Source organism: Artibeus jamaicensis, unplaced genomic scaffold, assembly GCF_021234435.1.
Source record: "Artibeus jamaicensis isolate MK-2021 breed Jamaican fruit bat unplaced genomic scaffold, CSHL_Jam_final contig_76, whole genome shotgun sequence".
Classification (NCBI taxonomy): Eukaryota; Metazoa; Chordata; class Mammalia; order Chiroptera; family Phyllostomidae; genus Artibeus; species Artibeus jamaicensis.
Genome location: NW_026521954.1, coordinates 26,267,087 through 26,289,520, shown reverse-complemented (window position 1 = coordinate 26,289,520; position 22,434 = coordinate 26,267,087). Strand labels below are relative to the sequence as shown.

At 67.9% G+C, this 22,434-nt stretch overlaps 1 protein-coding gene across 7 annotated transcripts; it reads left to right on the top strand.

Moving 5' to 3' along the window:
• The first annotated feature begins 4,380 nt into the window (after positions 1-4,380).
• On the top strand, positions 4,381-22,080 carry DOK7 (docking protein 7). Of its 7 annotated transcripts, XM_037126946.2 has the most exons (10): positions 4,382-4,518; positions 4,591-4,636; positions 10,078-10,308; positions 11,462-11,662; positions 15,466-15,585; positions 16,135-16,254; positions 16,612-17,309; positions 20,366-20,405; positions 21,118-21,246; positions 21,425-22,080. In XM_037126946.2, exons 1-10 carry the CDS (start codon positions 4,465-4,467, stop codon positions 21,559-21,561), a joined length of 1,776 nt encoding a protein of 591 aa, XP_036982841.2. In that variant the 5' UTR covers positions 4,382-4,464; the 3' UTR covers positions 21,562-22,080. The 7 variants fall into 7 exon arrangements, with proteins under 7 accessions (XP_053528355.1, XP_053528357.1, XP_036982841.2 ...); XM_053672380.1 differs by having other exon boundaries at positions 4,381-4,518; positions 15,466-16,254; XM_053672381.1 differs by having other exon boundaries at positions 4,383-4,494; positions 15,466-16,254.
• The last annotated feature ends 354 nt before the right edge of the window (positions 22,081-22,434 follow it).

Sequence of the window (22,434 nt, the reverse complement as noted above, 5' to 3'; positions counted from 1 at the left end):
AGCCTTCCCTCCCAGGCCTGACTGGGCCCACACACACCTCCCTGGCCGTGAGCCCCTGTGAGCCTTCTGCCCCGACTGCCAAGAGTCTGTTCACGGGGTGACCCGCAGTGGCGGGGTGTCTGGGGTTCAAGCCTTCCTTGCCTTCCTGAGCCAGCTGTGCTGAGTCAGAGTGTGAGCTGGGTGTCTTCCGTTCGTCCCCCCAGATTCAGCGCCCCCCTAGAGGTGGAGCTCATGGCTGCGTCTATTTTCTCCTGTGCCTGCTGGGTCCTTGTGGGGTCCTTGTGGGGCTCTCGGGGGCCTGGAGGGGGGGCCCTAGCACCTGTGGTTACAGTCCCCAGTCCGAGGGGCTTCTGTCGGTTGCCGAGCAGCCAGGCGTGCAGACCCCTGCACCGCAGGCGCTGCTCCTCCCACATCCCCACATTGGAACTGGCTCCCCTCGGGCAGCTCACGACCCACCCCCTCACTTTTGGGTCTAGAGGAGGTGCCCCCGGGGAGGAGGGGGGGTCAGCCTGCCAGGGCCCTGGCCATTGACACCTGCCTTATTATTATTACAAGCCTTTTCAGGCTTGCCGTCTGTTCAGGGCTTTATGTTCATGTTTCTGAGTGAGGCTGGCCTGTCGCTCTCCATCCTTAAGTCTGTGGATGGCTGTCACCACAGCCACCCCGCCCAGCAGGGGCTCAGGAGTGTCCCCTCCCCCACTGGGCCACAGGGACTCTGCACAACGCAGGCACGGCCTGTTCTGCGAAAGCTCAGCACGAGTCCCTGTGAAGTGGCCGGGCCCTGGTTCCTTCACAGGATGGCACTTCCTTCCTGACCCAAGTCCGAGTTGTCACCGCCCTGGGCGAGGGTCCCAGTTCTTCCTGAGCCCATGACAGGAAGTGACGCCTTTAGGAATCTGTCTGAATTGTCACACTTCCCTGACGTTCACAGTGTCCTCCTGTCACTTAATCCTGGTGCCTTTGCCCGTCCTCTGCCCGTGCATGGAGGGTGTCCCACGGCCTCCTGGCCTCCGCTGCGGAGGCCAAGGGACCGGCTACAGATTTGCCTCTTCTTCCGAAAACAGCCTTTTCCCGCTGGCGACGCTGCTGAGGTCTGTGTCTGCGCTGTGCTGCCATGTGCGCCGCTGGGGTGTGTGCGGACACACACGCTCCTCCCCACGCTCTCAGCCTGCTGGTCTGCTCAGCACAGGTGTTTGCTGCTGGCCCCCGAGGCCGTCATCCGACCCAGGACGGTCTGTGTCAGCACGCTTTTCCTGTGCCGCGGACGACCTCAAAACTCAGGGTGGTTTAACCACAGCCGTACATCTGGCTCACGGTGGTGAATCGGTGACCTGAACTTGGGCTGGGCCGGCTCCTTCACACGCCGGGTGGTCAGTAGGCCCTGGGCTGTCTTGTGCCAGCCGGCTGGAGCCGTGGGGGGACTGGCCAGCCCACCTGGGCTTACCACACGGCGGAGCCCGGGCTCTGGAAGAACGAGTGCCCGTGAGCATCTGCAAAGCCAAATCCCAAGGCAGCAAGACTCCACCTTCCGTGGGATGAGGTGTCCACAGCTGTTCCCCCAGGGAGTCTGCCACACGCCGTCCTGGTCAGTTCAGGCCACTGGGCCCGGAGAGCACAGATGGGGCCTTGGCGACAGGAGTCCATTCCTCTCTGTCCCCAAGGCTAAAGTCCAAGGTCGAGGAGCCTGGGGGTGGTTCCGGTCAGAGGCTCACAGAGGGCGCCTTCCCACTGTGTCCCCTGTGGCCTTCCCCTGCTGCCTGTCCCCCCACTAGGGAGGCCATGGTCCGTGGGATCAAGGCTCTGCCCTTTGACCCCAAGTAACCTTAATCACCTCCTCTAAGACCCCTCTCCATACACAGTCACACAGGGGTCACTGTTTCAACGTCTGAATTTTGGAAGGGACGCCGTGTGGCTGGGCGGTCACTTCCACCCACACGCCCCCGGCCGTAGGTGGACATGGACAGGGCAAGGTCCTGGGCGTGTCAGGTGGCACGTGCTTTGCCAGACCGTGTGCCTGGAAATACAGGCCGGCTCTCGCACGGCCAGGAGCTGGAGGGCCCCGCCCTGGGCCGTTGGGCTGGGAGTGGAGGCTCCAGTGCCTGTAGGAGGTGAGTGGCAGGTGCAGGTCTGGCGGCAGGTCCCGCAGCTGCAGGGTGACAGTGTCCTGTGGCCTCGAGTCTAGCAGTGGTGACGGCGTCCCTTGGCCGTGTAGTCGGTCAGTGGAGCAGCTGTGACCCACCGCTTCTTGGGAGGTGGCAGCCATGCCCCTGGCTCTGGAGTCCAGCCATGTGGTGATAGAGGGCTGACCTCCTTCCTGCAAAGCCCTAACTGTGTCAGTTAGGCCAGAGTGCGTCTCTACCACCTGCAACCAGCACCTCTGGCCACAACGGTTCGGGAGACCACTGTGGCTGCAGCTGCTACTCCAAAGGACCAAGGACAGGCAGCCAAACAACACACACTCGTCCCTCACGGTCCTGGAGGCCGGAAGTCAGGGACCGGGGACTGGGACGGTTCTCCCCCAGGTGTGCTGAGGGGCTGTCTTCTGGCCACGCCCTCACACAGCTCTATTCAAAAGGTCCCTGATCTGTCATGGGGGCTCCGCCCTCGTGGTCTGACTGCCTCCCACAGGCCCCGCCCCCTGACCCCATCACTAGAAGGGCAGGGCTTCAACAGGTGCCTGGTGTGGGCTGACAGTGCTGGGTCTAGAGCAGGAGCGGAGGAGCAGCAGGCAGGAGCGTCTGCGGTGGGAGCCAGGCAGGAAGCTCGCCTTGCCTTTTGGCAGCCCTGGTGGCCGTGGGCGGGGAGGGGAGCTGTCCCTCCCCATTGTAGCCCGACTTCTCCGGGGCCAGTGGGGGAGGAGGTGCAGCTGCCCGGCGGCGGCGTGGTAGGAGCCTGGGTCAGGGCCAGCCCTCAGGAATGCTGCAGGCGTGGTCCCTCCTGGCAGGGACGGCCAGGCACCAGGCGCCTGGGTGGTGGATGTGGTGGGCCTGCTGGAGGCCGCCGCCCCCAGCTGCCACCCAGCCTCATGCCGGCTGTCCCGGGCCAGCCTCTGGGGCCTGCACGTGTGGGCAGCATGAATGGGCCCCTGTGGCTGGGCAGCCGCTCTGGGGCGGGGGGGTAGCTGGGGGTTACACAGATGACGCAGGTAGGAAGCTGTGCTGCTTCCTGGCCGGGTGTGACCCTGCTCTGCATTAGGCCCCAGCAAGACATCCCAGGGCATCAGAATCACGTTTGTGACCTACCGGGGACAGTGGGCTCGGTGGCCCTGGCTCTCTGAGTCCAGCACGGTGGCTGCCGAGCTGGGACTCCGCCTCCGGGCTCCCACTCCAGCCCGGGCTCTGCCAATGGGAGCCCGCCCTGGTGGTGAGAGCCAACACCCATGGCTCTGAGTGCCGCTCCCCTCCTCTGTGAGTGACCCACACGTGCCCCCGGAGTGGCAGGCTTCCTGCCCGCGGAGTTCGGGTGAACAATACGCGTTGGCACCTCCCTCTTCTCCCCACCAGGATGGAGGCCCCCAGAGGAGGGGCCTCCAGGAGGCCACACTGCCTCTCAGCTTTTCTGGGGTGCTGCCCCCACTCTGCGCCACCTACCTACTTGGATGTTCTTGGATTCTTAGAGCCGGGGGCTGATGGACGTTCCAGGTGTGGCCCTGCGAGGCCACCTGGGGGCCTGGAGAACCAGGACATCTGAGTGGAGCTGCAGGGTGGAGGGAAACCCAGACGCTCAGAGCCCCCCCTGCACCCCACTGGGAAGGGGCCACCTCGCGGGTCTCACAGCGCACAGCTCCTCGGGGCCGTTGCTGCCCAGGGGGCAGGGGCCAGCTTTAGGGGGCCAGCGCCCAGCGGGGCTGGAGGAGCGGCCCCGGGGCGCTGTGTGTGTGGTGAATGAGTCCTGGTCCCAGCAAATGGCAGCCCGCATAAGGCCCCGAGCTGCAGGGGCAGGACAGTACCTCCTCCATCGCCCTGCCTGGGCAGTGGGGTGGCCCCGGGTAGGGGGGTGAAAATGAGGCCTGGGAGTAGAGTCGTCCCCAAGTCAGTCTGTTGGCATCTGGGTGGCAGGTGTGGGGGACAGGTGCCAGAGGGTGAGAGGAGGTTGGTTGCAAACGTTAAAACGAGAGACGTGGACACCAGAGCGAACCTTTCTGTTGGGCTGTTTGCTTCCGTGTGGAAGACAAGCAGAAGCCCCGAGAGGCAGAGCCGGCCTTGGGCCCCTTGCGCCTGCGGCTGGCGCTGGGGGCGCTCCGTGGACCGCCGGACGGTCGGACGGTCTGGGAGGCCGGCTGCGCACGCGGCGGCAGGGGCGCGGCGGGAAGCGCACCCACCTCGCGGGACGCCCCGCCCGCGGCCCGCCCTCGCTGGCCCAGCCCAGGGCCCTCCCGGAGCTATTTTGAAAGTGACCCTGGGCTGGGGCGGCCGCGGGGCGGCGGGCAGAGGCGCGGCGGGCGCGCGGGAACCATGACAGAAGATGACCGAGGCGGCGCTGGTGGAAGGCCAGGTCAAGCTGCGGGACGGCAAGAAGGTGGGGGCGCGCGGCGGGCGCGGGGCGGGCGCGGGGCGCGGGCGGCCGCTCACGGCCCCTCTGTCCCCGCAGTGGAAGAGTAGGTGGCTGGTGCTGCGCAAGCCGTCGCCGGTGGCAGGTGAGCAGGGCGCGGGCCGGAGCCGGGCCGGGACCGGCGTAGGGCGCGGGGGAGCGGGTGCGGGTGGCCTCCTGCGTTGCGCGGGCCGGAGCGCCGCCAGCGCGCCCGAAATAGCCGGCGGCGCCGGGGCTGTAACCGGAGAGCGGTCGGGCCTCGGCTCCGACTGCAGGGACGCCGGGACCCTCCCGCAGGCCGGGCGCAGGGCTGTGGTCGCGGACCGAGGCTCAGGGCGGGAACCGCCTTTGCAGAAGGACAGGCTGCTGTGGCCGGAGGGGCGGGAGCGCAGGAGCCTGGGCCGCCCCCGTCCCGCGCAGGGACCAGAAAGTTACCCCCGGTCCTCCTGGGGTGCTGAGCGGCGCGGGGACTCACTCCTGGAGTGAGGGTTGGACCGAGTGGTGCTGGCGGGGCGGGGGCGGGGGGAGGGGGGCGGCTGCCCCACCCCCTTCCCAGGTGGAGCAGAGGCCTGGCTGCGGGTAGGAGCAGGGCTGCGTCTGTGCCTGAGAAAACCGGAGTCGGCCTTGTGTGGGGCCGGGGAGCATCGTTCTCCTCCCCCGGGGCCGGGGCTCAGTTGGGAGGCGCTGGGCGGCTGCAGCTGCTCCAGGAGACAGGTGCCCTGGAGCCGGCCCAGGCCCCAGGGGTCGCCGGATGCGGGGGTGTGGGCTCGAGCTGCCTCCCACGCGTGGGCCTGCCAGAGAGCCTCCCGGGAGGGTGGGTGGCTGCCCTCTCCCAGAGAGCGGGCAGGGGTGCCCTCCCTGTTCTCTGGGGTCCCCTCCTGGGGTCCTCTTGCTGAGCCTTCATCTCGAGCCTGGCAGTGGTGGTGCAAGGGTCTGCTTCCGTCTGCAGACACGCGCTCCCTGCCTCATGCTACGCCCACCGCTGTGGTTCAGGCCCAGGCCCCCCACAGGCTGGCACCCTGTCCTGGGGAGTCTAGGGAGGCCTAGACGAGGGGGCAGGAGCTGGGGAGACGGAGGGGCCCTGGCAGAAAGGGGGTGAGAGGCGGTGGCCAGGCCAAGGGCAGAGCAGGCTGGGGGCAGAGGCCCATGGTGCCAGTGAAGGGCCCAGCCTGCTGTGGCCGGAGCAAAGCTGGCTGCAGTCTGCGAGGTGTGGTGGGTCCCCAGGGAGCTGGGGCCTGTGCGGACCTCTGGATGGGTATCCCCCTGGAAGAGCAGCCCAGGATTGGCCTTTGTCCCTTTGGGGAGTGGGGTGATTTCTACCTCCTCCACTTTGGAGAGCGGGCTGCGAGGCGAGGTCCGCCCCTCGGGAGGCACTGTTCCCTCTGGAACAGTGGGTGCCAGCACCTTGGAACCCGCTGCATGGCCCAGAGCTGCCCAACTGCCCAGGAGCAGCAGAGACGGCAGGCGCAGCGAGGCAGCGGGATGGCTCACCAGCCTCCAAGGCAGGGCCTGTCCCCAGGGTGCTGGGCTGGGTCCGAGGGGAGCTGCTGGAGGGGAGAGGGTGGGGCCCTCAGGCAGGGCCGTGCCTGAGCACAGCCGCCAGGCCAGGGGCAGGTGGGGGCCCGGGGAGCGGAGGGCACACTCTGTCCCCTCCAGGGTGACGTCCACTCGGAGCCCACCCACGGTTAGGGCGTGAGGACTGTGGGCAGCCTGCAGGGGTGTGACCTGAGGCAGAGATTCAAGGCTGCACCCCTGCTTCACGTGTTCCTGGGAGGGTCCACGGGGACAGTTCAGAGGCACCAGGGGTGCAGCAGGTGCCAAGGGCACGTTGTCACTTGGTGGCCTCGCTGCCACCGGGAGGGAGTGCCTCCTGGAGTCAGGTTGAGTCGGCAGGAGGAAGGGAATCACCTTTAGCGAGAGAAAGGCCGTCACCGACACTGGGTGGCTCAGCTGGTGCGTGTCCCTGGGGTCTCGGCCTCTGTCCTGCACAAAGGGTTCCTGTTCGGGTCCGTCTCTGGTCCCGGCCCATGTCTGGTGACCCTGGGCAGCCTCTCTGTCCCTCCCAGTTTGAGGCCTCCCCTGGGGGGCAGGGAGCATCATGTTGGCCCAGTCAGATGAGGAGTCCAGGGCAGCTCCCCAGCCCAGCACATTCAGGGGCTCCCCAGGGCTTCCTCCCGCCCAGAAAAGCCCCTGGAGGGACCCAGGGGCTGAAAGTCCTGGGGTCTTATGGGTTCTTACAAGCAGAGGCTGACACCCAGAATCCCAAGAACAGCTGGGGCCTTGTTTTTTGTCTTAACCCCCCCCCCCCGATACTCTGGGACAGGCTGGGGGACCAGTCCCTGCTGGAGCATCTGTCCCAACCTCAGAGTAGGACTCCCCCCAGAACAGCATCGCCCTGGCAGGGTTGGGACTTTCTGGGTGAGGTGCTGGGAGCCCACCCACTGTCCACAACATTCGGAGACTGGAAAGCTGCCCAGGAGCAGGGGCCCAGGGACCCCTGCCCCTCCCCGGGTGGCTGGCAACTTTGCTGAGCTAGGTGTGTCTCTAAAGGACAGGGGTCCCCGTGGTGATGGGCAGGGTCTCCTCCCAGGTGGTACCTCCCGGCTTTGCATTACGTGGGTCCTGCGGGAATGGGTGTCTGGGTCCTGGGTGGGGCAGGCAGCCTACAGACCAGGTGTGGGTGGTGGCCCCCTCCTGTCCCCGTGGAGCCCTTGCACAAGGGACCTGGGAATTGGAGCTCTCAGCTCAGATCTCGGCTCTGTCCCCATGCCCTGTGAGCCCTGAACCACTGCTTGGCAGGCCCATGATGGATGGGCAGTGGGTAGGGGGTAGGTGGGCTGGGCACCCAGACCCGGTGGGCCCCCGCTGACCACGTGGCCCTCCATCTGCCCCATGAACAGCCTGGATGTCCGACGAGTGGACGCCTTCTGGCTGCAGCCCGAGGCACTGCACACTGGCCTGAGGTCCCCCACCCCCATTGGCCTGGTTTGAGGTCCCCCACCCCCAGCTGCTTGGGGCTGCCCCACCCTGGCCCCCCATTGGCTGCCTGCACCATCGGCAGGGCCCCCTCCTGCCAGCCACTCTCCTGAAGACACTGCCTCAAAGTCACTGTGACCTCTTAGGGCCGAATCCAGCTGCCGCTCTCCGGCCTCTGCCCTGGGCTCCGCTGCGTCCGCGTGGCTGTGAGTCTCCATCCCCAGCGGCCGCCCATCCTCACGACTCCTCCCCGCCCCCAGGGAGCCCAGAGGTGCGCTCCCCACGCAGCCGGTTGTGAGCGCCTTCGAGTGCTCATGACTCCCTGGTTATTTTTACATCCAGCTGCTGCTCAGGCTGTCCAGTGCCCTGCAGGCGGCTCCGGCATGCGTCAGGGCAGCACCCCACCCCTGCCCCCCCCACCTGGCCCCAGCATCCCCTCCCTCCTCCTTTCCTTCATCCCTCATCCCTCACTCCCCCCACCCAGCAGGTCCCGTGGGCCAGGCTCCCTCTGCGTTGCCGTGGCGGCTGCAGGCTGGCCTGGGCCAGCAGCACCTCTTCCCCGACAGCCACAGCTGCAGCCTCCACCATTACCCGTGTCCATGGCCCTTCTCTGAGCACAGCCAGGCCCCTTGACTCAGAGCCCCCGGGCACTCTGGCCCAGTGGGATGAGGCTCTTGGTGGACCCCCAGGCCCACCTGACCTGAACTCCTGACCTGGGACCACTCTCCTTCCCCCTCTGCCAGCCCAGCCCTCGGGCCCCCAGCCCCTGGGCCTTTGCACTGGCTGTTCCCACTAGCACAGTGCTGTTCCCTGCCAGGCTGGCTCCTCACATCTCCCGGAAGGTGGACATCCAAGTCTGTCTCTGACCCTGCCCTCAGGCACAGCCCCTCCCGGTCACCAGTGCCTGTCCCCACTGCCCAAGTCATGCTTCCTCAAGGCTTCTCCTCTGTCGTCCCACTGCAGAGTCTGACTGCCAGGCTGTGTCCCCCAGGTCCCAGGCTGCCCATGAGCAGAGTGAGGGCAGTGGGGGGAGCTGTGGGGCAGAGCCAGAAGTGGGGGCCCCAAGATGCCCAGCAAGGGGGTCTTCCTGCAGTCCTCAGAGGGTGCTGGACCCTATGCAGGACATTCGCCTTTCTTTCCTCCCTCCCTGCAGAGCTGGGGCAGGCCGAGCCTGGGGGGTGGTAACAAGCGGTCCAGCTGCATCCTTCCGGGGGTCAGGGACCCAAGGCTGCCCCCCAGGTGCTGGCCGAGGCTCCCTGCTGGTCCCACCATGCTCACTGTGGTGTGGCCAGGCCGGCTAGGTCAGCGCCTCGACCCAGGGGAGGGCACGCCCACTCTGCAAATGCCCAGCAGAGGCTCCGTGAGCCGAGGACGGCGCGGCTGGACCTGGTGCGGGCGCGTGCATGGAGTGCTCGCCGCCCGAGTGTCTCCTTGCCCCCTCTCATCATTGTCCCCTAGGCCTCCTTTCTCCGTGATGACCCCAGTCCCCTGCAGCCCTCCCTCAGGCCCCATGGACACGCTGTCCCCCAAGCCCCGGCCGGCTGCAGCTGCCTGTGCCCTTCGGCCCCAGGCTGCTGCTGTGAGCAGGGTGGCCAGTCCCTCTCGGGGCCCAGTGTCTGCCCCGAGACAGCTGGGCAGCGTGGCCTCTGCCCTGCCCAGGAGAGCCTGCCCAGGGCCCAGTCCCGAGGGGCTTCCTGGCTGGAGGTGCCACCCTGTGTTCCCAGCCTCCCAGGGTCCTCACGCAGCAAGCACCCTCTTCCCCGCAGGTCTCTGGCCCCTGACTGAAAACTTCCATTTCCCCGCCACCAGGTCCTAGAGCAGCTTTGCACTAAAAAGCATCCCCAGAATAGCTTTAAAAAATAGGGCCCATTTACTGCCCGAGGTGATGGAGAAGGGACAGTGCTGGCCCAGCTGTGGGATCCAGGGCCTCTGCAGACCTGCGTCCTGAGCTTTCCCATGGTGTCCCGCTCCTCCATGCGTCCTGTCAGCCCCGACCCTGCGCCCTCACCGCAGACTGGGCCTGGGGCAGGGGTTGTGCTCCGAGCAGGATTTTCCTGGGGCCACACGAACCCAGGGGAAGCCCACTGGGAACACACCCCCAGCCCCAGCTCGCCAAGCAGCTGCTTGCTCTGCTGGCGGTAACAAGGACAGAGACCCTGCAGCTGTGGAAGAGACAGGGGCCTGTGTGGACTTGGCAGCAGCCCCCGGACTGGAGACCCAGAGGCCCGGGTGGGATGGGGACCCGGGCCCTGGGCAGGCTCTACGCACCCCCTGAGCCACTCACCCCACATCCTGCAGTCCCTGCTAGTGTGACCTCCTGGGCCGAAGGGTGGGGCCCGGTGACGTGCTGGCCGGGGGCAGGCCAGCCGCGAAGTGTTTGGGGTTCTCTGTCTTCGTGGGCCATGCAGGGTTGGGGTGACATTCTGTGCTTGAGGAGATGGCTGGGTGATGTGCTCGGGGCCGGACCTCGAACCCGGGACTCTCTGGGGCGGGGGGGTTCTGGGGCTCCGGGCGGCAGTCGCGCTGGCCTGCACCCCTGACAGCCTGCGCCTGTCCGGCCCGCGCCCCCAGACTGCCTGCTGATGCTGGTCTACAAGGACCGGTCGGAGCGCGCCCGGGGCCTGCCGGAGCGCAGCAGCCAGACGCTGGAGCGCATCTGCGGCCTGGAGCCGGGGCTGCCCTACGAGGGCCTGGCCCACACGCTGGCGGTCCTCTGCCTGCCACAGGCGGTCATGCTGGGCTTCGACAGCCGGGAGGCCATGTGCGCCTGGGACGCCCGGATCCGCTGCGCGCTCGGCGAGGGTGAGTGGTGCCAGGTGCCACCTGGCGGGGGGGGGGTGTCCCAGGGCCCCACCCACAGGGGGCTGCAGAGGCCGAGACACAACTCCAGGCCACTGAGTCAGAATCGCTCTGCTCCGCCTCCTGGCTCTGCTGAGGCTGGGTGGGGGTGGGGGGAACACTGGGGCCTTTTCCCACGCCCAGATTGACCCGGTCAATTAGAACGAGGGCCTTCAACCTGAGGGCAGGGACTTCTGAACAGTGGGACCTTCCCTCGGCTGTCCGCCGGAGCCCCGGGCCAGGGCCAGGAGCAGCTGTCGCAGGGTCGGGGTGCCGGCGGGGGGGCCAAGGAGGGGAGGGAGAGGGTGCAGCCTCACTGCCCTCACCCCGTTCCACTGGGAACAGCAGCCCCCTGCCCCACCTGGAGCCCCCAGGCGGGGGCCTGGCGAGAGGACATGGGGGAGGGGTCTCCTGCTGGGGCTTCCTGCCAGCTCACCAGGCTCAGAGCCCCGACCCTTTTTTGTCTCATGGGCTGGGGTGGGGTCTCCGTGCGCTGCCCCCTTCGGGCCCTGGGGCTCTGAGGAGGGGGCGGGTTGGAGATGGGGGGTCAGGAAGGCTGGCTGCCCCCACTCACTCTGGGAGCCGGTCACCCCAGGTGTGCTTTCCGAGGTGGGACCATCTGGGGACACAGGTCACAGTGGCTTCTTTGTAGGGGCTGCATGGGCCGAGGGCCAGGCTGAGACAGAGGCTTGGCTTCCAGAGCAAGTGGGCTGTGCTGGGCCCCGGGGGGACCCCTGACGGAGGTGGGGGTCCATGGTTTCTGGAGCGCCCCTGTAGCTGGGCCGGACTGTGAGGCGGACCCCAGACGCTTGGCACGCTGGCCGTGAGCTGGGCCTACCCGAACCTCAGTTTCCCCATCTGTGAGACCCGGCCATGCAGCTGCCACGGTGGCCGTTCCTGAGGGGAGGTGCTCTATGCGTAGGGACCCTGTGCAGGCTGCCCTCGGTCACCAGGGCTCGTCAGGGTCTCATCCAGCTGTAGGGAGGTGAAGCGTGGCCTGGGCAGCCCCTCTGCGGACCAGCCCGCCCTCAAAGCACAGGTGCGGCAGGACCGCCGCTGGGGCCTGGGTGACCCGGATGCCTGGTGACCGGGCCCTCTCGCCCTGCCTGGCTTTCAGTGCACAGGTTCCATGTGACGGTGGCCCCAGGCACCAAGCTGGAGAGTGGCCCTGCCACTCTCCACCTCTGCAATGATATCCTCGTGGTGGCCCGAGACGTCCCTCCTGTCGTCACGGGCCAGTGGAAGCTGTCCGACCTCCGGCGCTACGGGGCCGTGCCCAACGGGTTCATCTTTGAAGGCGGGACCAGGTGTGGGTACTGTAAGTACGCGGCCGCGGGAACCCCGGGCACAGGCGCTCCCGCTTTGCTGGTGTCCAGGGATGCGGCGTGGGAGCTGTCTCTCCAAACGGGTGCTGGGTTCAAGTCCAGACCTCCGGTGCTCCCCCTGGGGGCGAGGGCTCCCAGCCAGGGGAGGGCAAGGGGCGGGCCGGGCAGGAAGCTGTGCAGAAGGCCCCTGAGGTCTCTGAGCGAGGCTTCTAGTCACAATTGTGCCCTGCGTCGGGGGCACCGGACAGGCGTCAGAGCCGTTCGAGTTCTGGTTTCATGAAAACAAACATACAAAAAGAGTAAACGTGAATGTGAGGACGTTCGTTGAAACGTGTCCATGTGCCGGGCCGAAGGACTCCCTTGGACGCCGGGTCCTGGCCTGTGCGCACCTCACACCCAGGGCTGGAGGGCAGCAGGAGGCGAGATCCAACAGGGCATGAGGCCCGGCCACCTGCGGGAGTGGAGGACGGGCCTTGGAAGCGCAGGGGCAGGTCGCACGGGTCGGGCGGGGGCGCTGTTCCACCGCCGCGCCCGCTGCTCTGCTCTCCTTTCGAGATGCGCACACCGCCTGGCTGACACAGGTGGGGCTCGGTGGGAGCCGGTCCCTGGGCCCACCCTGTGCGCCCCATCTCCGTTCAGCTGAGGACCCCCTGGCAGTCTGGGGTCATTGCCCCGCCCTCACACGCGGTGGAGAAGGAGGCTGAGCTGCCCGCAACCTCACTCTGCCTCCCCTGCTGCGGCGGCCTCTAGTGGGAACCAAGAGGGCGAGGAGTTAGCCCAGGGGCTGCTCGCTCTCCCTGCCCCGGCGACGCACGGGGTCTGCTGGCCCTACCTCGTTCCTCTGGGCGGAGCCAATGCATTTGAAGACTGGGGCGTGGCGGCCTGCGCCGCTGCACGTGGCAGGATACCTGCTGTGTTTGCCCCAGGGGTTATGCGATAGGGCCCGCTAGGTAGTTGGGTAGTTCTTCCAGACCTCGGAGTTCGCTCCTTTTCCCCGCGTGCGCAGTTGCAGTTTTTTTGTTAAGTTTTAGAGGGAGGGAAAGGGAAGGGAAGGAGAAGGGAAGGGAAGGGAAGGGAAGGGAAGGGAAGGGAAGGGAAGGGAAGGGAAGGGAAGGGAAGGGAAGGGAAGGGAAGGGAAGGGAAGGGAAGGGAGGAAGGGAAGGGAAGGGAAGGGAAGGGAAGGGAAGGGAAGGGAAGGGAAGGGAAGGGAAGGGAAGGGAAGGGAAGGGAAGGGAAGGGAAGGGAAGGGGAAAGAGAGAAACCTCAATACTCTGTTGCCTCTTGTGCGCCCCCTGCTGGGGGCCCGACCTGGACTACAACCCAGTCATGTGCCCTGACTGGAAATCAAACCCACAACCCTTTGGCTGGAAGGCCGGCACTCCGCCCACTGAGCCACAGCAGCCAGGGCTCAGTGGGCTTTGAAGCCAGCGCAGGGTGAAGCCCGAGGGGGAGCCTGGCTCGCTTGCGCTTTGAGTGCACTGTCTCTCCCGCCATGAGGAGCCCTCTGGTGCCTCTTCTAGAGGCTGTAGTCCGAAAGCTGAAGCCCTGTCCCTGACCCAGGAACTGGGGGGAGGTGGAAGGGAGTGATCGGTGGCTTCCCTGGGCCAGGCCCCGGGTGCAGGGCTGGGGCACCAGGTCTTCAGTCCTCGGAGGCCTGGAGGCGGCTGGTGAGCAGGGCTGGAGGAGGGAGAAGACCGCTCCAGGGACCTGCTGGCATGGACTGTGACCCATGCGGGTGCAGGGACCCTGGCGGACGGGGGAGGCTGAGGAGCAGGAAGCTGTGAAAAGTGGCGGCGAACAGGCCAGACGGCCCCTTTCTGAGGGGTGGTGGTTGGCTTCACGCTTGTGCTCTGAGGTTTGCACTCCGGGCCTGGAGACCAAAGTTGCACAGGGCCACCAGCCAGGGAGAGACAGGACAGGACAAGTCCTGTGGGGGTCCCATGTTACTGGGGTTCAGAGTGCTTGTGCAGCCCCATGAGCTCTGTGCATCACCCCCATTTTACAGATGAGGGAAATGAGGCAGAGAGCCACCCAGACTTGCCCGTCTGAGCGTGGTGGAGTGGCCATCTGCAGGGGGGCCTGTCCGCACAGGGGGGAGGGGAGCGGAGGCCATGCAGACCACACCCGGCTCCCAGAAGCCTTCTTTCCTCTGGGGCATCTGCTGGTCTGTTCCCTCCCCAGCAGATGCAGCCCGAGGGGCCCCCAAGCTGTCCCCCGCACTGTGGCCCCATGAGGGACCCTCTGGACGTGCCAAGCTGAATGGGGGCCTCATCTCTTCCCCAGATTCGAGGAGCTCGGTCCTGGGAGTGAAGCCCCATTCTCCCCGGACCCCAGGGATGGGTGTCACTGTGCCTTAGTGTGGGTGCTGGAGCACCCAGCCTCGTGTGCGTGGTGCCTGCTCCCCAGCACCAGCACACCCCTTGCCCTAGCCCGTACTCCTAGGATGAGGGGAAGCCCTGCCCCTCAGGCTGCCCCCAGGTCCAGGAGAGACGCATCCTCGGGGCCCGAGGGCAGTGCGGGGCTCCAGCCCACGGGGGGCTGGCAAGAGGTCAGGGAGCCGTGTCCTGGGCAGCCCCACCTCCAGGCCCAGGCAGTCCGGTCCTCTGAGCCGGGTGCCCCCCCAGGGAGCTGCTGTCAGCTGGGTGGGCGCTGTGGCCATGTCCCCGGACCTCACCAACCGCCACATCATCAGGAGCGTGACGCTCAGCAGACGCCCCTGTGGAATGCCGCCGGCTCCAGTCCCCTCGTAATGTGGTTTTTTATAGTCGAGGGACTGCCTGTGCCCAGGCCTCTGCCAGGTGCCTGGGGATTAGAGGCCTGGCCCTGTGAGGGCGGGGCGGGGCCGCGGCTGGCCGGGCGCTGCATGTGGGGCAGTGGCCGTGTGACAGGCCTCCCCCTGGCCTGCTGTCCGGCCGAGGGGGGGTGGTGCTCTGCCAGCACACCCTGGCTAGGAGGGCCGCCCGCCAGGCCTCCTGGGTGTCCCTGGTGGGGTCCCAGCTCAAGTCCACGTCAGGGCCCCTCTCTGGGCCCCAGTTTCTTCGTCTCTGTAGCAGTTGGGTCAGCGTTTGGGGTGTTGTGTGGCTCAAGCTCCACCCACTGAAGGGTGTGCACTGCTCTTGCATCTGGGGTGCTACCGAGGGGCACAGTGGTGTTACCGGGGTGGTGGGAGGAGCCAGCCCCCTGGACCTGTGAGGCTGGAGACTCTGGTGGCGGCAGAGGCTCTGGCGTGGAGCGTCCTGTCCCACGGTGTGCAGGGGCCGTCCCCTGGGGAGCCTTTCTCTGGGCACCAGGCCTAGGGCAAGAGCTGAGGGCATCCCTGGGTGGGGAGGCCGGGCCACCAGTCCAGCCCCATGTGACCCGGCGTCCCCATTCACGCTCCATGAGGGATTTCATTCACCCCGGCGGGGCCGAGGGCCCAGCAGCAGGGCAGTGGGGCTCCCTGCCAGCCCACCCGGCCTGTCCTCTGCCCTGGCACCCCTTGGCGTGCAGACCCCAGGTGCCCACTGAGCCCCTTCCTCCACTGGGAGGGAGTCCCAGGGTGTGACCTCAGCTCGCACCCTGACCCCCGGGGCTCGTTTCCCACCTGAAAACACTGGGGGCGGGGACACGGGCTGGCCTTAGGAGGGTGGCCGCTGTCTCAGTGGCACCGCAGGTGGGTGTGGAGTCCCCGTCAGGGTGACGGTCTCACGGCCACCCTCCGGGGCGGGGGGGGGACCCACTCTGGGCTGCCCTGCTTCCTGTCCCTAAGTGAACTCGGAGGTGGGAGGGGCCAGGCTGAGGGGCTGCCCCCCCGCAGGGGCCGGCGTCTTCTTCCTGTCCTCAGCAGAGGGCGAGCGGATCAGCTTCCTGTTCGACTGCATCGTTCGGGGCGTCTCCCCAACCAAGGGCCCCTTCGGGCTGCGGCCGCTTCTCCCAGGTGCGTGGGGAGGGTGGCCTGGCAGGGGTCCCTCCATGTCTGCCCCGCTGGGCTCCCGGGGACACCGGCCTTCCTCCACAAGCCTGAGCTGTTGGGACGGTTGTGCGAGTCAGAAGGGGTCAGCCTGGTGGGTGTCAGCCAGAGACCCCAGCCCCACGCAGGGCTCCTGCAGACCTTCTGAGCAGCTCTGGCCCCCAGACTGGCACGGGGGGGTGAGCCTGAGGTCACAGGGACAGGGGCTGCTGGGGGTGTGCCTCATCTTGCCCCCTTTCCTGCCTGTGGCCCCTGGCTGTCTACCAGTGGCTGGCGTGGCAGCGCCCTCTGCTGGCGCTGTCCCTCCTTGCAACCCAGTGTGGCACGGTTGGAGGGTGCGGACAGTGGGCCCGGGGCGAGGGAGGGATACCGGCGGCTCGGGCCTGGGTTGGGGACACACCAGGGTGGCCCTACAGTGCTGGGCTCGCCATGACATCTCAGGTAGCATGGGGGCTGTGGCTGAGGGGCTGCCAGGAGGGGGCTGGGTCTGCCTCCCGCGATTCCTCTCTGCTGCAGACCCCAGCCCCGGGGGACCCGCCGCGGCGGAGGAGCGAGTGGCCCAGGAAGCCCTGGAAGCGCTGCAGCTGGAGAAGCGGCTGAGCCTCCTCTCCCACCTCGGCCGGCCCGGCAGTGGAGGTGGGGCCTGGCAGGCGGTGGGGGCCGGGCTCGGGTGGGGCTGGGGGCTGCCCTCCAGGCCTTGGTTCCCTCAGTCCTCTCCATCCTGCTCACTTGCTCTTCCCAGATGGGTGAAGCCAGGGACACTGGGTGCTGGTCTGGGCGGGGCAGGAGGGACGGGGGTCTTCCCACCCACCGAATGAGGCCGCTGCCCCTGAGTGGGCTCCCCCAGACACAAAGGCCCAGGGTGCAGTTTGGTGCTGGCTCTGGCCTGGGGTGGGGGGAATGGAGATGGGAGACGTGATAGACGTCAGCCCCCCTGGGCCCTCCCCAGCCCCGGGTTCCCCCTGCCGCCTCAGCGCCCGCTGTCCACCCCAGGGGACGACCGCAGCCTGTCCAGCTCGTCGTCAGAAGCCAGCCACTCGGACGTCAGTGCCAGCAGCCGGCTCGCCGCATGGCCAGAGCAGTCCTCGTCCTCGGCCAGCACCTCGCAGGAGGGGCCGGGGCTGGCGGCGGCCCAGGCCCCGGGGGAGGCCGTGCCGGGCGCTTCACGGCTGCCCCCCGAGGCACCCAGGCCACGGCAGCTGCGGGAGGTGGGCCGCCAGAGCTCCTCAGACAGCGGCATCGCCACGGGCAGCCACTCCTCCTACTCTGGCAGCTTCTCGTCCTGCGCCGGGAGCAGCCTGGACGTGTGGCGGGGTGGCGAGGAGCTCGGCTCGCTGCTCAGCCTGCCGCAGGCTGCGGGGGCGCCCGAGCCCAGCCTGTGCGCCTGCCCGCCCGGGACCACGGAGTACCAGGTGCCCAGCGGCCTGCGGCCCCATTACGACACGCCCCGCAGCCTTCGCCCGGCTCCCAGGGACCAGACCCCCGCTGCCCAGGGCGGCCCCGACGGCAGTGCAGCTGGGGACCCCGGCGGCCAGACGCCCGCGGGCTGTCCCTCCGGTGTGAGGCGGCGGGGACAGGAGGCGGAGGCCCCAGGCAGCGAGGCCACCCGTGCACCCTGGGAAGCAGGTGGCCCCCACGTGGGGCCCCCTCCAGCCTTCTTTTCCACGTGCCCGGCCTGCGGAGGGCTCAAGGTAAACCCGCCTCCTTGAGGGCAGGTGGGCCCCTCCTTATAGGTGAGAAGGGGCGCCAGCCTGCAGAGGGGCGTTTGGTGATACCGGCAACAGTGTGGCTTAGCGGAAGGTGGCGGCGGGGCGCCCCCTGAAGGCCAGCCCTCCGGGGAGTGGAGCCTGCAGAGAGGGCTCTGGGGCTGCCAGTGGACCGAAGGATCTGGGGGGCCGGACCTGGGTGCAGCTGGAGGCGCCTTCTGTTAGGTGGCGGCTCTGGGCAGGCAGGTGGGTCCGCAGAGCCCCTGGCCCAGGAGCAGGTGCCGGGCCCCCGCCGGGCCCCTGCTGGGCCTGGGTGTGCTCAGGACCCATAGGCTCCCCCCCACCCTGCCCACCACCTGCCTGTGGCCCGACGACCCCTCCCCCTCAGCCCGGGTCCTGCTCCGGAGGCCACCCGGCCTCGCTGCCCCTAGACATTCAGTCCCCCCACAGCAGCTCCACGCCCCCGAGTCCTGGGGACTGTGGGCCAAGACGGACCACCTTTCCCGGCTCCGTGTGTAGGATGGGGGGCTGCTTGTCCCCCCATCCTCCTCAACCCACACCCACTGGCCTGTCCTGTGGAGAGGAAACTGAGGCTCAGGAGGCCCAGGGACTTGTGGGGGTGGGTCTCATGCCCGGGGGACTGCCCTCCCAGCCCAGCCGACCCAGCCTTTTCCCGGGAGGGGCTGAGACTGCCTTCCGAGTGGCTGGTGGGGCAGGAGGCCCAGCTGCAAAAGGGCTGGAAGGCTGGGGGTCAGAAGCAGAGGGTGCCTGGCTCCTTCTTGGGGCTGCCCCTTTGCGCCCGCCGAGGCCCCCGCCAGCGCCCTCCGAGGCCTGCCTGCTCGCCTGCACGGAGTGCTACCACGGGCCTGGTGCTGTGTGTCCGCGCTGGTGTCTCAGAGGCGGCGTGAGCGGTGTGACCGGTGTCCGTCGGCCCCGGACTCTGGGTGGCTTTGCCCCGTCTGGGTGAGCAGCTCACCTGTCCCGATTTGTCCCTCCACTGCTGCCTGAAGGCGTTTGTGGTTTTTACACTGTTAGGATCTGACCATTTGTAATAAATCCTTAGACTGGAAATAAAACGTTCTTTTCTTATCACCTCGTCCTTTTCCGTGTGGCCCCTCGCCCAGCCCTCCCTGTGGGTGAGGCTGAAGTCCGCGCAAGGCCTGGCTCGTCGGCCTACAGCCTTGGCCTGCGGGGCGATGACAGCTGTGGGCCGCAGATGGCCCAGGGCTGGCGTGTGCTCGTGACCTTGAGGACATGCATGTGTGTGTGTGTACGCATGCGTGCTGTGTGGCGTGTCCAGTGCATGCACGCAGGTGTGGTCTGTGTAATGTGTGCACACGTGGCGTGTTCTTGAGCGTTCACTGGGGACTTCGGTGAGGTCCTCGGTGGCTCCTGGGGCTCAGGAAGGTGGCTTCCAGTGTCCAGGTGTGGTGGACACTTGCTCCAGGCCCGTGAGGGTGCTGGCTCGGAGCCAGGCGGCCCTCTCTGCCGTCCACCCCGCAGGTGGCGAGGCTCCAGGGACCCCTCAGTCTTCCCTGCACGCCCTGGGGGCCGTGCCCGTCCTGGTGCCCTGTCTGCAGCCCCTGGGTGACCCCTGCATCACTGCCAGTGGGAAAGGCAGGCTTGGGGGCCACCGGGGCCACCTGCGGGCTGGGTGGCCCTAGCAAGTCACGCCACCAATCTGAGCCTCAGTTTCCTCTCCCGCAGATGGGCCCACGGAGAGGGTCCACCGAGGTGACACAAGTCAGGGCCCCACGCGGGCCTGTTAGTGAGTCGGTGTCATACACACGGCCATCACCGCCTCCCCCAGGAGGGTCTGGCCAGCCTCACAGGGAACAGACAGGGCTGAGAGCTGGGTGGAGGGGGGGGTGGTGACCCTGGAGAGCTGGGAGAGTGGAAGGGGCAGGCGTCCCTCCCACCAGAACCATCTGAGTTGAGTGACTTGCCCACCCTAGGAAGCCAGGGAGGGCGGAGCTGTGCCTTCCGCTCGCCCCGCCCTGTGGACCAGGCAGATGGCCGGGACTCCAGGGAGGGGCCGTCTGGGGGCTGAGGTGGGAGGGTGGACTCAGGCGAGTGTGGAGCTGGGTGGCCGGAGCCTCCCACCCTCAGTCCACGGCAGGAGGCGGCGCCCCAGGAGCAGGTGGGCGGGGCCGGGCCGTGGACCTCCAGGCTTCATCTGGGGAGGAAGGGGCCCTCCACGGGAGCGGACACTGCAGACCGTTGAGGGCTCCTAGAGGCCATGGCCTCTTGTGTGGGGGGTCCTTCAGGTGCCCGAAGCCTCCCGCAGAGTGCGGAGCTGGGCGTGGCCTGAGCAGGCAGCCGGGGCCCTGCGTCTGCGCATTTCCACACCTGTGGTGTCCGCACCTGTGGGGCTGGCTCCAGAAGCAGGTGCCTGCCGTCTGTGGGGTGGGGGGCTCCGAGGGCAGGGGGAGCCCGTGAGAACTGGGGGCTGGTGTGCAACGGCCTGGCGCCCAGAGGGCGTTGGCCTCTTGTCCTGGGTGTTGAAGGTCAGCGTGTCCCGGCCAAGGCCCCAGGGCACACGGAGGCCCCCTCACACAGGTGATGGGTATGAGCAGTCCCTTGCTCAGCAGGCCGGCCCAGGCCTGGGGCGGGGCGCTTCTCCCAAGTCTGGCAGTGCCTGGGCCCTGGGGTCAGTATAGGTGCCGGCCATGGGCCACTGTCCCTCGCTCCATCCCAATTGCTGGCATCAGTGTCCCCAGCTCTGAGGCCACCGAAGTCCCTTCCTCGGCTCTCTCAGGACCTGGGAGAGGCCCCTGGTCAGGCCACTCTGCTGCCCAGGGAGTGTGCGCCACAGCCTTGGCCGTCCCAGTGAAGCAGGTGGCCTGGCCATGAGCCAGCAAAACCCCTTCCAGCGCAGGCCAGGCCTGCGCTGCGTTCCCGGGCCCTCGCCCAGGCAGGGTCCGGCAGGGCAGGGCTCAGGGACAGGTGTGAGTGCTCAGGCACATGGTGCAGGGCCCTGGCCTCAGCCAGGTGCAGGGGGGCCGATGGGTGGCCGGCTGACCAAGCTCTCTCTGGTCTAGGGAGCAGCGGCCTCACCTCCTGGGCTCCCAGCACCTTCAGGTAGGCTTGGCTTCAGGACCAGCTCCTGTACTGAGGCGGGGGAGGTAGGTGGGGGTCCCAGTGGCCTGGGAGACAGCCCAGCCAGGAAACCTGCACCAGAGAGGGTTGCGCGCTCCCACCAGGCCCCGGGGGCGGGCGGGGGCAAGCAGGGGCGATGCTGGGACTGGCGCCTGGTCCCCTTTGCAAGGGTCCTGCCCCCACCCAGGGGTTGGCGGGGGCCTGCTGCGGGGTCCCACCCTGAACCCCACTGAGCGGTTCCTGGGATGGGAGGGGAGTTGACACGCCGGGGGACACTGAGAAGGGGACGGCACTGGGATGAGCGTAGCCCCGCACTTAGGCCAGTGGTCTCCGTAAACCTGGAGCAGGTGGAGTGACCTGGCGCAGCAGTGGGGAGGGCTGGGGCGTCCTGCCTGGGAGGGGCAGGGCGCTGGGGACCTGACGAGAGAGTGGCTGGGAGGGGTGGTCGCGGTCGGTGGCCCGCAGCAGGGCCGAAGGCAGAAGAGTGTGGGCCCGGGGGTTGCCCGCGGCAGTGGGAAAGACTTGTGCTCGGTGGCGGTGGCTGGGTCTCAGGATGGACTGAGGCAGCCCAGGGAGACGGAGGCGGCCCCCAGACCCTGCAGGAGGGAGTGGGTAGGGAGTGCTTGCTGCACGGCCCTGGGGGTCAGCGGGGCCCCCAGCCACCCCCCCGAGACTCACGGCCCCATCATCACAGGAACCCCAGGGCCTGAGAGGCCCAGCATGGAGGCGCCCACCTACGCGAACATCCCCGCCAGCCCCTCCCCCAGGATGCAGCTGCACTACCTGGGCCTGGGGCTCCCGGAGGCCGGTGCGGGCGTCCGAGGTGGGTCCCCGCATAGCCCATGGGGGTGGGCACCTTGGGGGCCACAGCCCCACCCAGGACCTCCCCTCAGGTGTGGGCGACTCGGGCGGGCCCCCAGCCCCCTGTGCAGGCCGAGGCCTCTGCAGAAGAGTGGGCTCCCCAGGATCACTCAGGCCTGCTCACCTGGGGCTGCTTTCAGGGGAAGGAGCCGCCCGCTATGCCCAGATCGACCTGGCGGCCACTGCCGCAGCCCACAGGGCGGGGACGCAGCACGCACAGGCCCGAGAGGAGCGGCTGGCCGAGCTGGAGCCCAGGAGGAAAGGAGCCCCTCGCTGAGCGGCCCTCGCTCCCACAGCCGACAGCCACGTGGCTGAGTGGTGGTGGCTGGCCAGCAAGGCAGCCTCCCGGGAGCTGCATCCCCAGGGGTCTGGATCTGTGGCTCGTGCCCAGCTTCCTGGCCGCAGGAGGCCGGGGCCATGGCTGGTTCCCAGTGCCCACGGCTGCCCCCTCCTTTTGTCGGGCGGTGGCGTGGCCCCGGGGTGCACACTGCCCTGCCCTCCCCTCGGTGGTGGCGCCCAATGGACACGCGTACCCAAGCTGCAGGCAGCAGAGCGTCCTGCAGCAGCAGGGTCAGGCCTCCAGCTGTTGTCTGCCTGTCCGAGCCTGCACACGCACTTACTGACCACACCACTCCCCGGGACACGTTCGTGGGTCACGCAAACAGTTCTGATGGTCGGTGTTCTGTTTGTAACGCGGCCCCATCTCCCCCAGAAGGACCAGCTGCATGCTTCTCGGTGCAGTGGCCCTGGACAGTCTGCCCATCTCGCCATGGCCATGGGTACGGGACCAACTCAGCCCCACGTTTCCTCCCAACGGTGCCTGTGGCTTCGGGGCAGTCGAGCAGCCCTTCCGTTACTTCGGGAGCCAGGATGCTGAATTCTGGGGGCAGGGAGAGGCAGTGGGCTCCTTGCCGTTTCTCCTGGGCACGGGGGGGCAGCTTGGGCAGGTCCCCCCTCCCTGCCCACCAGTGAGCCCGTGGGAGCTGCCCCCGGGGCGTGCAGGTGGCTGACCCTCGTGTTCCCTGCTCAGCTGTCTGTAGGACACCAGCCTCCCGCACCACCTTGAGCTGGGGGTCAAGGGGGCGCGGCAGGCTCAGCCCTGAGCCCGGAGGTGGGGTGGGGGGCCCTGGGGCTCTGCCCCCACCCTGGA

Bases quoted from the DNA above. Each gene is read 5' to 3' on its own strand.
- DOK7 (XM_053672380.1), top strand. From the start codon at position 4,465: ATGACCGAGGCGGCGCTGGTGGAAGGCCAGGTCAAGCTGCGGGACGGC. The intron at 4,519-4,590 runs GTGGGGGCGCGC...CTGTCCCCGCAG, and splicing joins AGCTGCGGGACGGCAAGAAG to TGGAAGAGTAGGTGGCTGGT. The intron at 21,247-21,424 runs GTGGGTCCCCGC...GGCTGCTTTCAG, and splicing joins GGCCGGTGCGGGCGTCCGAG to GGGAAGGAGCCGCCCGCTAT.